The sequence below is a fragment of the Lipotes vexillifer genome, unplaced genomic scaffold, assembly GCF_000442215.2.
Source record: "Lipotes vexillifer unplaced genomic scaffold, Lipotes_vexillifer_v1.1 scaffold835, whole genome shotgun sequence".
NCBI classification, from domain to species: Eukaryota; Metazoa; Chordata; class Mammalia; order Artiodactyla; family Lipotidae; genus Lipotes; species Lipotes vexillifer.
The window spans coordinates 1,215,887-1,227,304 of NW_006774135.1; the positions used below are offsets into that span (position 1 = coordinate 1,215,887).

At 59.1% G+C, this 11,418-nt stretch overlaps 1 protein-coding gene across 2 annotated transcripts; it reads left to right on the top strand.

Moving 5' to 3' along the window:
- The first annotated feature begins 894 nt into the window (after positions 1–894).
- RER1 (retention in endoplasmic reticulum sorting receptor 1) lies at positions 895–11,418 on the top strand. 2 transcript variants are annotated; one of them, XM_007448943.1, is made up of 7 exons: positions 895–1,051; positions 4,518–4,599; positions 5,675–5,779; positions 7,740–7,839; positions 9,185–9,263; positions 10,462–10,597; positions 11,163–11,418. In XM_007448943.1, the coding sequence occupies exons 2-7, from the start codon at positions 4,519–4,521 to the stop codon at positions 11,250–11,252; spliced, it is 591 nt and encodes a 196-aa protein (XP_007449005.1). In that variant the 5' UTR covers positions 895–1,051; position 4,518; the 3' UTR covers positions 11,253–11,418. The 2 variants fall into 2 exon arrangements, with proteins under 2 accessions (XP_007449005.1, XP_007449004.1); XM_007448942.1 differs by lacking the exon at positions 895–1,051 and having other exon boundaries at positions 4,438–4,599; positions 11,163–11,258.

Here is an 11,418-nt window from a genome sequence, read left to right on the forward strand (position 1 = left end):
GCCAACTTGGGGCGAGCACTTCTAGGGAAGCTTGGGGTTGCCAGACTCTGGTACCTGCCATAAATGAGGCTCGGGGTCTACCTGAAGTTAAGAGGTGTGGACTCGGATCTCTACGGCCCCGTTGTTTTCATTCTATGAACAGGTCCTATCAAACCTCCTCTGACCGCGCGTCGGGGACGTTGGGAGGCGCGGTCAGAGGAGGCGACCCCTGCCAGGACGCAGGGACACCCAGGGTCGACTCGGTTCCTGCCGGCTGGGTCTCCAAGACACGGCGGCTCTGCTACTCTGGGCCCGGGACCCCGCCCATCCCGCGGGCACCGGGACACGCGAACGCGCGTCCCTCCCAAATCGGGGGCGACAAGGCTTCCAGAGGTTGCGGGCTGGGCTCGGGGGAGGCGCGCGTGGGGAGCCCCGCTGGGCTTGGGGGCCGCGGGTTCTGGACTTCCTGAAGTGAAAATGCGTGTGCGGGGACACGCAGAAAGCGCCCGGACCTGCCCGCCTCCCTCCCATCCCGACCGAGGCCCGGTAGGGCGCAGTCGGCTGTTACCGTCCCGCGGTGGCCGAGCCGGCGGGTCTCGGCGCGCCAGGCGGGAGCTCGAGCACCCATCACGGGCGGACGCCGTCTTGCCTCTAGAGTTTCCCTTAGCAACCTCATAGCACTCCTCCATTGGCTCGTTGGTCGCGAGGGGGCGTGGCCTCGGGCTCAGTCTCTGGGCGTTACCAATCTCTGGAGCGGAGCTGTCTGGGCCCGGAGCCAGAGGACGCGACTGCGCTTGCGCAACGCGGCGAATTTCCGCCGCTTACATCCCTTCCGCCGACGCGACAGCCCCGCCAACGGCCTGGGCGTCCGCACCGGAAGCGGAAATGGTTGGAGGCTCTCGGCCCCGCCCCGGAGGCCATCTTGAAGGCCCGGGAGGCGGTGCCGCTCAGGACGGAGCGGAAGTGCTCGGCTGCGTCGTCCCGGACCGAGCGAAGCGCCGGCGCGGCAGTCACTCGCGTCCTCTTTCCCGCGGCCCTCGGGAGACCGCGCTCGGCCGCAGTGGACCGCGAGGTGCCGGCGGGTGGGGTGGGGCGGGGCGGGGGCGGGGGCCGGGGTCTTGGGGTCCGCGCGCCGAGCCGGGGCCGAACGGGGCCCCTGGGGTCGCCGCGATGACTGGCTCCCGCCCCCCGCTGGCGCGTCCTGGAAGGGGTCGGCCGCCCGGCCCGGGCCGTGGGGCCTCGGTGTCCTCGCCGACCCAGGGCGGTCTGCGGGATTTGGGTAGGAAGCGTCGCGGTGGACTTGGGTGTCTTGAGGTCGAGTCTTGGCCATCCTGCGAACCGAGGATTCCGAGCGCTCGGGCCGAGCCGCCCGACGGCGCCCCGCGTGCTGGGCCCAGAGCTTCCTCCGGAAACTTGCCCTGGGCACCTGGGCTTGGGAGCGTCCCGGGGCGCCTGCTGCTCGGTCGGGTGGGTCTCACTTCAGGGGATGTGTAAGGCGGACTCCCCGGGGCCCCCGGTTGTGGTGGTGCAGGTACGGTGTGGTCAGGGCCCGGTGGAGACGGGAAGGTGGTCACGCCCAGGGGAGGGAGCAGCCGGCGGCGGGGCTTGGCCGAGCGCTCGAGTGGATGGGGTCTGGAAGGGCATTTCAGCGGAGGGAACAGCATCAGAGGGCGAAGGTGTGGAAAATTACCACGCTGGGGACCCAGGAGGAATGGGGAGGGGGATGAACGGAGAGGCAGTGGGAGCCAAATTGTGGGTGACCCGTGCGCCGGGCGGGACTGTCCTCTGTGTGTAATGGGGGCCATTTGAGGAGGGAGGTCCACTCCACAGACAGGTGCAGTGATGACTCTGGAACTCTGTATGCAAATCTCCAGACGTGATACTCCTGGTCTCTGCTTGGAATGGTTTTGCCTTATTTTTGCCTTTGTTTTCTTGAGGCTGAGCCTGAAGCAGTGACATCCAACAGAGAACTTACCCACTGCGAGCTCTGTGCCGGGCCCTGTGGGCTGTGGGGCTGGCAGTGGACAGACAAGGCTCCCCCTCAAGAAGCTTGCATTCTAGTAGGAGGCAATAGAGAGAGAAAGATCAGAAACGATCGTCACACAAAATAAAACAGGGTGACATGATGTGAGGGACCGGCACCTGTTGGACAGTCACAGGGGGCCTCTCTCTCGAGGCGGCGGCCTTGGAACAGCAGGGGGAAGAGGACCGCAGATGCCCAGCCGGGAACAGGTCTGACTCGTGTCTGAGGGAGACCCGCTCGCTCCCTCCCTCCCTCGGCCGCCCTACGTGCCAGGCCTGCTGCTGATGCTAACACGGCTGGCCGCTCACTCCCACAGAGGCCCGGGAGGGGCCTACGGTGCTTTACAGATTGGAGTGGGGCCGGCCGAGGTGGCCTGCAGGTCACGCCATAGACAGGCCGTTTGACTCCAAAGTTCACGTTCTAAACGTCGCTGTACGCACGCTCAGCCATGGTGTGGAGCCGTGTGTTACCACGCATGTCGTTTGCCAGGTGATCTGAAATTGGCTGTTTTGTTTTGGGAAGATTTTCCACACGTTCAGTTGAAAGAATGAGGCTTAGAAGCAGCCATTTCTACTTAGGGCACGTGCTTTAAAGGGATACCCAGGTTTTCCTAACGTCCATCTTACTGCCTCAGCTCACGTAGAAGCGTTTTAAAGGTAAACACTTTGGTCATAAAACAGTAAAGCAAGGGGTAATTTGTGTGGAACCGAAGGATAAATGCTGCTACTGATGTAGCTTTTTGCTGGCCTGGCTTTGGCCTAAAGAGGGTGGCTGGCTGTCCTAGGTAACAAGTTCTAATGTAGCCCCTTTTAAAAAATGGAATTTTTCCCAGTTGAACGTAAAGACAAACCTCCTCAAAAGACAGGACCAGGAGTTCGCCTGCTCAGTTCAGCCTCGGCTCCCCTGAGAGCAAAGGGCATTTCTCAGTCTCCTCTGTGGTACTCCTGGCACTCCTGCACCCACTGGCCTAGCTGGCCTCCTCCACACGGTGGCTCCAGGAAATGGTGTCACTGAACGACAGACTTTTCAGCACAGATGTGATGACGTGTGTGGTGGGACTGCTCAGGTTATTTTAATACCTGAGTTGTACAGTTGACCCTTGAATAACACAGGTTTGGACTGCATGGGTCCACTCACGTGTGGATTTTTTTCACGAGAAAAGTACTGCGGTACTGCACAGTCCGTGGTTGGCCGAACTGCGGATCCAGAGGCCGACTGTAAAGTTATACTCGGCTTGTCGACTGCTGGGGGCCGGCGCCCCTAACTCTGCATTCTTCAAGGGTCAGCTGTAACGGGCACGTTGTTCCACTTGGGACCCGGGATCGCATCGTGAGCCTGCGGACTTGCTCAGTGCACGTGGTGAGGACGTGTCGGTGGGCGTGGGTTCAGGCCACAGCCCCGCTGTGCGCAGGCCGGGCGTTGGGGCAGCTCGGGCCGTCGGGAGCTGTGGTTTTCTGTCTGAATGGGAAGGGCCACTGTGCCAGCAGGTGCCATCTCCCCAGTGAGGAAACTGAGCCCGCACAGCCATGCCACTCAGGGGCCCTGGAAACAGACTCCGAGCTGGAGTCCACTTCTGGTCCCCAGCCCTGCCGTGGTGCCAGATCGGGAAGGAGCTGCCCGCAAGTTTGCGGGCAGCGAGAGCTTTGCCCCGGCATCTTCACCAGCTTCAGGCTGGCAGGGCCCTCCGTCCTCTGCATCCTCTGGTCCCGAGGTTCAGGCGGGGGTGTGTTGGGCTGCAGGAGCTGAGGTCAGAGCTACTCTTAACTTTGAGAAGTGGCTTAAACTATTTGGGGCTTGATCCTCTGTTGTGGAATAGGGGTGACGATGCCCTTGGCTTCCCTTAGTGACCTGGGTTCTCGTATGGAATCGCAGGGCATGTTGAAATGGTCAGGAGCAGATAGGATTACCTCCACGCACAGATAAGGAACTGGGACGCAGACAGATGATCACCTGAGGATCCTGGTCGTGGAGTGGGGATTGGGTCTGGGAGGACCTGGAGGTGCACAGCTGGCACCGTGGGCAGTGGCCTGGACGGAGGCCAGGGCAGGGCCTAGAGAAGTGGGGGCACCGAGGGGAGCCCGAGGAGTGGCAGGAGGAGGTGCTGGAGGCCGGCGAGCCCCGGGGAGGCTTGGGCGCGGTAGCCCGTGCTGTGGACCGGCCTCAGGAGGTGGACACAGAAATGGGGCCAGAGGACTTGGCCGTCAGCGAGGGTGGCTCCTGGGGACCTGCCGGAGGAGTGTGAGCCAGGTGACATTAGCAGGAACGAAAGTCCACCCGGTGCTGCTGCTTTGCATGTCACATGCCTTCCTGGCTCTCCACCAAAGCGTGTCGCTGGCTGGTTTCTTTTTTCTGGGTGACTGGTGGTAAAGACACACAGAAGGAAGCCACGGCGTGGATGAAACAGTGAATGCTGAGGAAACCTGCTTGACATGTTGATGAAAATAGGGCAGAATGATCCAGTCCTTGAGTACTTTTTATTTAATTTAAAACTATGTTGTATTTGTCTTGCATACAGCATGTCAGAAGGTGACAGTGTGGGAGATTCCGTCCACGGGAAACCTTCTGTGGTGTACAGATTCTTCACAAGACTTGGACAGGTTGGTTTTTGGGTCACTGAGTTGCGGAAACATTTAAATGAGACTTGACCCTGGGACGTTTCCCTGGGGCGTAAGTGTGCTGGCAGCCCCCGCAGGGTGGGCGCCCCTCCCTGGGTCTCTCGTTCACCCTCTCAGAAGCTTTTCCCGTTGCCGTGAGGGTGCTGGGTCTCCTGAGGTTCAGGCCATGTACTTGTCTTCTGTGATTTTTTCCAACAACTTTTAAAACGTGAAAACCATTCTTAGCTCCTGGGCGGGATGGACCTGGCGGCCCCTGCTCTGCCCTTGCTGTCCCCTCATCCAGACACCCATGTCTGCGTCCCCTCGGCCCCTCTGGCCCTGGCCCAGGCCTGCGCTCTGTGGCGGGAATACCCCTTGGGGCTGCAGCGAGGCCTATGAGTTCTGGAGGAAGGAGTCTAACTCAGCGAAGAATCGCACAGTTTGGTTCAAAACTAAAACTGCATTGATTTTTTAAATTAAAAAATAGCATCTGGAAAAGTTCATAATTATTGAAGCCAGGTGACAGGCACATGTAGGCTCATTCTCTCTCATGAATGGTTGAAATTTTTCATAATTAAAATCTCAAAATTAAATTTAGACTACACGCGTGTATATCAATTACACACACACACGTACACGTGTATGTAGGCGCACATGTGCACATATGTGAATCTAAGGATTAAGGCAGTCAGCTCTGCGGCTCCTGGGCGGGCTGGAACCGGCTCCGGGGGAAGCGGGCTTTGGGACGGAACCTCGGGTGGAGTCCCACATGCAGGGTGGTGCCCCACATGCAGGGTGGTGCCATTCTCCTTTCTCTGTCCCATCCTCTCTGGGGTTTAAGTTCAGTCTCCCCACGATGGCCCCTTGGGCCGATGCTGTAGGACTGCGTGTTGCAAGAGGTGGTTCTGTAGTATTTTTGCTTAAGGGGTGGACTTGCCTTAGGCAGCACTGCAAATGTTGGGTTAATTGTAGTCACTGCTCAGTGCCATTGACTTAAAATCTGAGGCAAGTGCTGGCAGGAAGTGTGCTCTACAGAAGGAATTGCAGAGTCTCTGTGACTTGGGCACTCTCTTTCCAGATCTATCAGTCCTGGCTTGACAAGTCTACGCCATACACGGCTGTGCGATGGGTGGTGACGCTGGGCCTGAGCTTCGTCTACATGATCCGAGTTTACCTGCTGCAGGTTGGTGAGGGGTGGCGGTGACGAGTCACCGCACTGTGGTGTTGGCTGGGGTGTTGTTTTTCCTTCTGTCTCTGGATTAGGTGGGTTTATGGTGAAGGAAAGGGTCTCTAAAGATAATTTTTCAGTTAAGCACCAAGTATAAGAAAGACTTCAGTGACTGTCTTTAAATGTTTACATCCCGGGCTTCCCTGGTGGCGCAGTGGTTGAGAGTCCGCCTGCCGATGCAGGAGACACGGATTCGTGCCCCGGTCCGGGAAGATCCCACGTGCCGCGGAGCGGCTGGGCCCGTGAGCCATGGCTGCTGAGCCTGCGCGTCCGGAGGCTGTGCTCCACAATGGGAGAGGCCACAACAGTGAGAGGCCCGCGTACCGCAAAAAAAAAAAAAAAAGTTTACGTCCCGTTCTAAGTTCCTTGTGTTCTGTTGCTGGACTTCACAGGACAGTCTTGGTGTCAGCTGGGCCTGGTGAGGTGACAGTGCTCTCCAGTGTCCTGGTCTGCACAGGGGACCCTCTGGCGCTCCTTGACCCTGCCTCGGGTTATGGGGGCTGGGGACTCTAGGGACAAAATCACCCGGACTGGCCACCCCATTCCCTGGGTGCCGTGAGCCGTGCTGGTGTCCGAGGAGGGCCGGGTGGAGTGAGCGAGGGCGGCACGGCTCCTCCAGGGGATGGACGCCCTCCCCACACCTTTGGTGAGTGCCGGGCTCCTGGACGGGAGTGCTCTGTAGACCCTGAGAGGAGGGCAGCTCATGCTTCCTTGTGTCCAGGGGATGGAGGCTCAGGCTTTTCCTCCCCCTCCTTGCGGGCGTCTCCCGAGGGTCAGGAGCGCGTGTGTGCGGATGGGCACTTCGCCTGCTGGATACTGTGCCGCGCCCAGTGCTCTGGGGAACTCGCACCTAAGCTGAGCACAGAGACCTGTCCTTGGAGGGTATTGTGTCTGCGCTCCTACAAGGAAGCCTAGCCCTGGCTCGGCGCAAAGGCGGTGGGGCCCCGGTCCAGCTCTGCAGCAGGGTGCGGTCTGTGTTGGGTGTCTCTACAACTGATGTTCAGTTTGCTGTGATCGGGTCTAGATTTTTTTTTAAGAAACTGGACCTTGGTCCATTCTCAGTGGAATGAATGACCTAGAAACCTTGACTTGGGGGATTTGGGCAGGGGCGGGTGCATCTCGTACGGGTTGGTTCTCCTGTGCTCTGAGCTGAGTCTCTACCCGACTTGGTGTCCCTTCAGACTCAGCCCGCCACGAGGAGCTGTGGGAACACTCAGCTGTTAACTCTGCACATTTAGGTCTTTGTTGTTTGACTTGAAAACGTTTTAAGGTAGAAAGGGCTCATCTTGTTTGTGTGAAAATGTTTAGGCTTTTACAGTTGGTCCTGCAGTGCAGTTGTGGTTCTGATCGGATGAAGTCTCCCCTCTAAGAGCGAGTCATGTGGCACGTGTGCCCCTTTCTCTGTGCTGCCTGAGGGGGGTTTGGCTCCACGACACTTTGCTGACTTGTGCTTGGTTTCCTGATTTTCCGCCTCTGGATTTCTTCTGGGCAAACGTTATGAACATTCCTGACACAGTGTGCGGTGGTGCGAACCGCCCGCTGGAAGGAGCTCGAGCCCCAGTGTCTCAGGCTGGTCCAGAGCCTGCGTCTGGGTCAGGCGCCGCTGGCCGAGGGCAGGGCTTGTGACCCGGGTGTGCAGCTCGGGTGTGAGGCTTTGTGAAGCACCCCCGTTTCTGCTGCCTTCCGGGGGGCTGGTGGCTTTACGTCCTGGGTGCACCTAACTGGACCCTTGAAAACGTTTGCCGTGTGGACCTTGGCTTATCCACTCTCAAGACCCACGGTGCAGTTTAAGATAAACTGTCAGCGTGGATGCTCACTGCACTTCGGTCACTTGTTATGACTCCATGTCCTGGTTCAGTCCAGACAGGGAATGGGTTCAGGGTGGCCTCACTGACCGTTTCTCCTTCTCTTCCAGGGTTGGTACATCGTGACCTACGCCTTGGGAATCTACCATCTAAATCTCTTCATAGCTTTCCTTTCTCCCAAAGTGGATCCTTCCTTAATGGAAGATTCAGGTAGAGTAGAGACTGTCCACTTTGCTCTGTTTGGGGAGAGTTGTGGGCTTTCTATACTTCCCAGGATTGCTCCATTTTCTCTGGAAACATTTGAAATCTAAATTTTGGGGACTGTTCTCTGGGTGCTTAAAATGTACCTGCAACTTCAGTGATCCTGGCAAGTTTGTGGAACGACCTTGCTAAGCCCTTGTGACAGTCACAGGAGGCAGGCGCTCCTGTCACCCCCATTTGGCAGAGGAGGAAAGTGAGCCGTCAGGCTGTGGAACCTGGTGAGGTCCCGCAGGGGTGGGGGGGGGGGAATCTGGGAGCCCTGATACAAGGTAGAAAAGCCATACAGCCATCTGGGGGGGGGGGGGGGGAGCCAGGGCCTGCTTCCTGGGTAGCTGGCCCGTCCACGTCCCCTCCACGCTTGCCTGTTAGGTCCCTTTCTCACAAAAGCAAGCTTCCACGGCGGCTCCACATGGCTGACTGAGGCCACTGGCCCCCCAATGTCCCCTGAGGACGATGGGTTAAAAGGTTCGTGGCTCTGGCTGCTCCTGGCGTACCTGGGCCAGGTGGGGGCCTTGGCACACACCTGCTGGACCAGCTGGGGGCGGGGATGGCTCACGACCAGATGCTGAGGCCTCCATTCCGGCGCGTCGCAGCCACCGTTGGGAAAACCCAACGCAGCTCCTGTGGAGCCCATGGAGTCAGAGGCACAGTTGTTAACGGCAGGGGCACACCTTACGCAGCCTGTTCACATCACGATCGGAGCCTGTGTATTTTTTTCTGTGGAGTATTTGATGAAAATAGCAAAGGAAACAACCCTTTCATTTGCTGCTGCATTGGGGGGATTAGGAAACAAGAGGCCCTTTCAGTAGGCCTCAGTTTCTCCATCTGTTAACTGGGGAGGGCACCTTCCCACGTGGGGTGGGAGGTGGCTTGGGGGCCTCAGCCCGAGGCCTGGCTCGTGGCTCACTGCAGAGGGTGGCCGTCCTGAGCCCGGCGCCCCTGAGAGAGGATGCACAGCTCCCGCCTCTGTGCTCTCGTGGGCTGTGGACTTGCATCCTCCCTGTACCTCGTGTTGTACAGTTGACGCGTTCCTGGAAATCGGCGTGTGGTTGAATTTTTACCTGATCACTTAAAGTGGTCTTAAAAAGAAATTCTAATACAGATTTTCTAAAGCAGTGAATCGGTTTCTAAATCAACTGAAGGTCCCCATTTTATGTCTGGTTAAAGGATGTAAATCTGTATGTCACGTATCAGGCCTGCTGGTTCACAAGCTCTAGGGAACCTTAAAAGGGCAGCGGTGGAAACGACAAGGTGCACTGTCTGCCTCACCTCCGGATGACATTCTGCCTTTCAGATGATGGCCCCTCGTTACCAACCAAACAGAATGAGGAGTTCCGGCCCTTCATTCGAAGGCTCCCAGAGTTTAAGTTTTGGTGAGTCACCTCCTAACGGTGGTTGCGAAGGATGCTCGTCCCCACGCATGGCCGTGAGACGGGGGCAGGCACTTCGGTCTCAGCGAGCCAGCAGCTTAGACTCCTTGGAGAAACGCCAGTTCTGTTGTGTTTCCTCGTTTTGAACGTTGACTCACCCAGAACGTGAAGCGTGCCCGCTGGGCGTGGAGGGGGGTCACGGGGCCTTGTAGTGCCCACCCCCCTCCCAAGGTAACACTGCTGCACCTCGACGCCGCAGAAAAGAGGCTGCTTCTGGGGAGGCGGGTCCCGGGTATGTGGCACACTCGGCCTCGGGGGGACGCTGCTTTGTGCACGGCACCCCTCCCGGTGGCCCAAAGGGGGACCAGCTCTATCCCCACTCGGTCCTCGGGGTGGCCTGGGCATCCCCAGGCCTCCTGGAGGCGGTCACGTGTGTGTGACGCTGTGACAAGTATGAATGTGACAGGAGGATGGAGGTGACCCCCTAGTGTGTGTGTGTGTGTGTGTGTGTGTGTGTGTGTGTGTGTGTGTGTGTGTGTTGCGGGGGGGGCTGGTCTGTGAATGTGTCTGTCCTGTGTTGTCACAAAAGTGAAGGCAAAGAGCTGCCGCCCTTCAGCCTGGTGCAGGGGTGGCCGTGCAGGCACTCGGTGAGTCCCTGTGGGATGAGTGTGAAACGCTGGGCCCGGGGCTGCCGGGGGAGGGTGGGCAGCGGGCAAGGCCGGGTCCTGCCCGCCTTCTGAGGTGGCCTTTGTTCTCTAGGAAAGGGAGACCAAGGGGGATTTTAAGGAGGGCTGTGACCCTGATGGGTTGGGCCCTAAGCCTGAGGGAGGGTGGCCCTGAGGCCTGACTCCACCTGCTTCTCCTGGGGACACTGCTCGGCCACTGGGGGATGGCCTGCTGGGCGTGTGGGACTCAAGCCTCGAGACTTGGGACTGGATTTCTAGACGTGGGCCCCAGCAGCACATGGGGGGCATCTGCATCCCCCAGCCGCTGGCCTGGGCAGTGCCGGGGCCCCCACTGCCCTTGTACACTTTGTGTAATTTCAGAAAACTTTGAGTGTCCAAGGGACTAAGAACGCCGTGTCCGTGTTCACACGTGGAACGTCAGACGCGCCACACGCAGCGCCCAGCCCGCTCCGCAAGTGGAGACGCACATCGTCCGTGGGGCCGCCGTCCCGCACTGACCTTCTCTCCTCCCGCAGGCACGCCGCGACCAAGGGCGTCCTGGTGGCGACGGCCTGCACCTTCTTCGAGGCGTTCAACGTGCCGGTGTTCTGGCCCATCCTCGTCATGTACTTCCTCATGCTCTTCTGTATCACGATGAAGCGGCAAATAAAGGTACGACCCTGACGCCTGTGCGCCGTGGGGCCGCGCCACCCGGCACTCACAGCTCTGCGAGAGCCGGCTCGGGCCCGAGGCACGGGAGGGCCGTGTGGACCCTGCTCTCCCCGCAGGTCTGATGGGTGTGGTGCCCGCTCCCCGCCAGCGCAGCACAGCCAGTTAACACCCTCAGGTCTGGCACATCATACTGTGCGACAGTCGGGGCCCAGGACCTCCCGGGTGGTGTGCCCTGCCAACATCACCCTAGAACAGGCCTGGCCAGACAGGGTGGTGCGGCTTCATCCTGGCCTCCCCACCCCCCCAACCACCTGGGCCCGGGTGCCACCCATCCCACGTCCCCACCTCAGTAGCGCTAGCCCGTCTGGCACGCAGGGCGTCATGAAGCCCATCCCACACCCTCAGGGTTTTCAGCAGCTCGGCTGGCTCCGCTGGGCAGTGGGGGGACGGGGGTGTCTGCCGGAGCTCTGGCTCCACGCCCAGTACGTGGAGAAGGTGGGGCTCAGAGTTGGAGGGAAGGTGGGTCACGGGGAAGCTGTGCTGAGACGCGTCTGCCTGTCCCCAGCACATGATCAAGTACCGGTACATCCCGTTCACGCACGGCAAGAGGACGTACAAGGGGAAGGAGGACGTGGGCAAGACGTTCGCCAGCTAGACGCGGCCGCCTTCCGCGGGCCCTGGACGGCCGCAAGTTGCTGTGACGCTGTCTCCTTTCCTCACATAAAGTAGTTGGTTACAAGGGAGTTATTTTCTTTTTAAAAAGGAGCTTCAATTATTTGTAACTGAAATATCAGGTTCTTGAAGAAACTGGCATTTAAACC

Excerpts from the sequence above, each read along its gene's own strand:
- RER1 (XM_007448942.1), top strand. The coding sequence starts at position 4,438 with ATGAAAATAGGGCAGAATGATCCAGTCCTTGAGTACTTTTTATTTAAT. Across the intron at positions 7,840-9,184 it reads TTCCTTAATGGAAGATTCAG|ATGATGGCCCCTCGTTACCA; the intron begins GTAGAGTAGAGA and ends TCTGCCTTTCAG. Across the intron at positions 9,264-10,461 it reads CTCCCAGAGTTTAAGTTTTG|GCACGCCGCGACCAAGGGCG; the intron begins GTGAGTCACCTC and ends CTCCTCCCGCAG.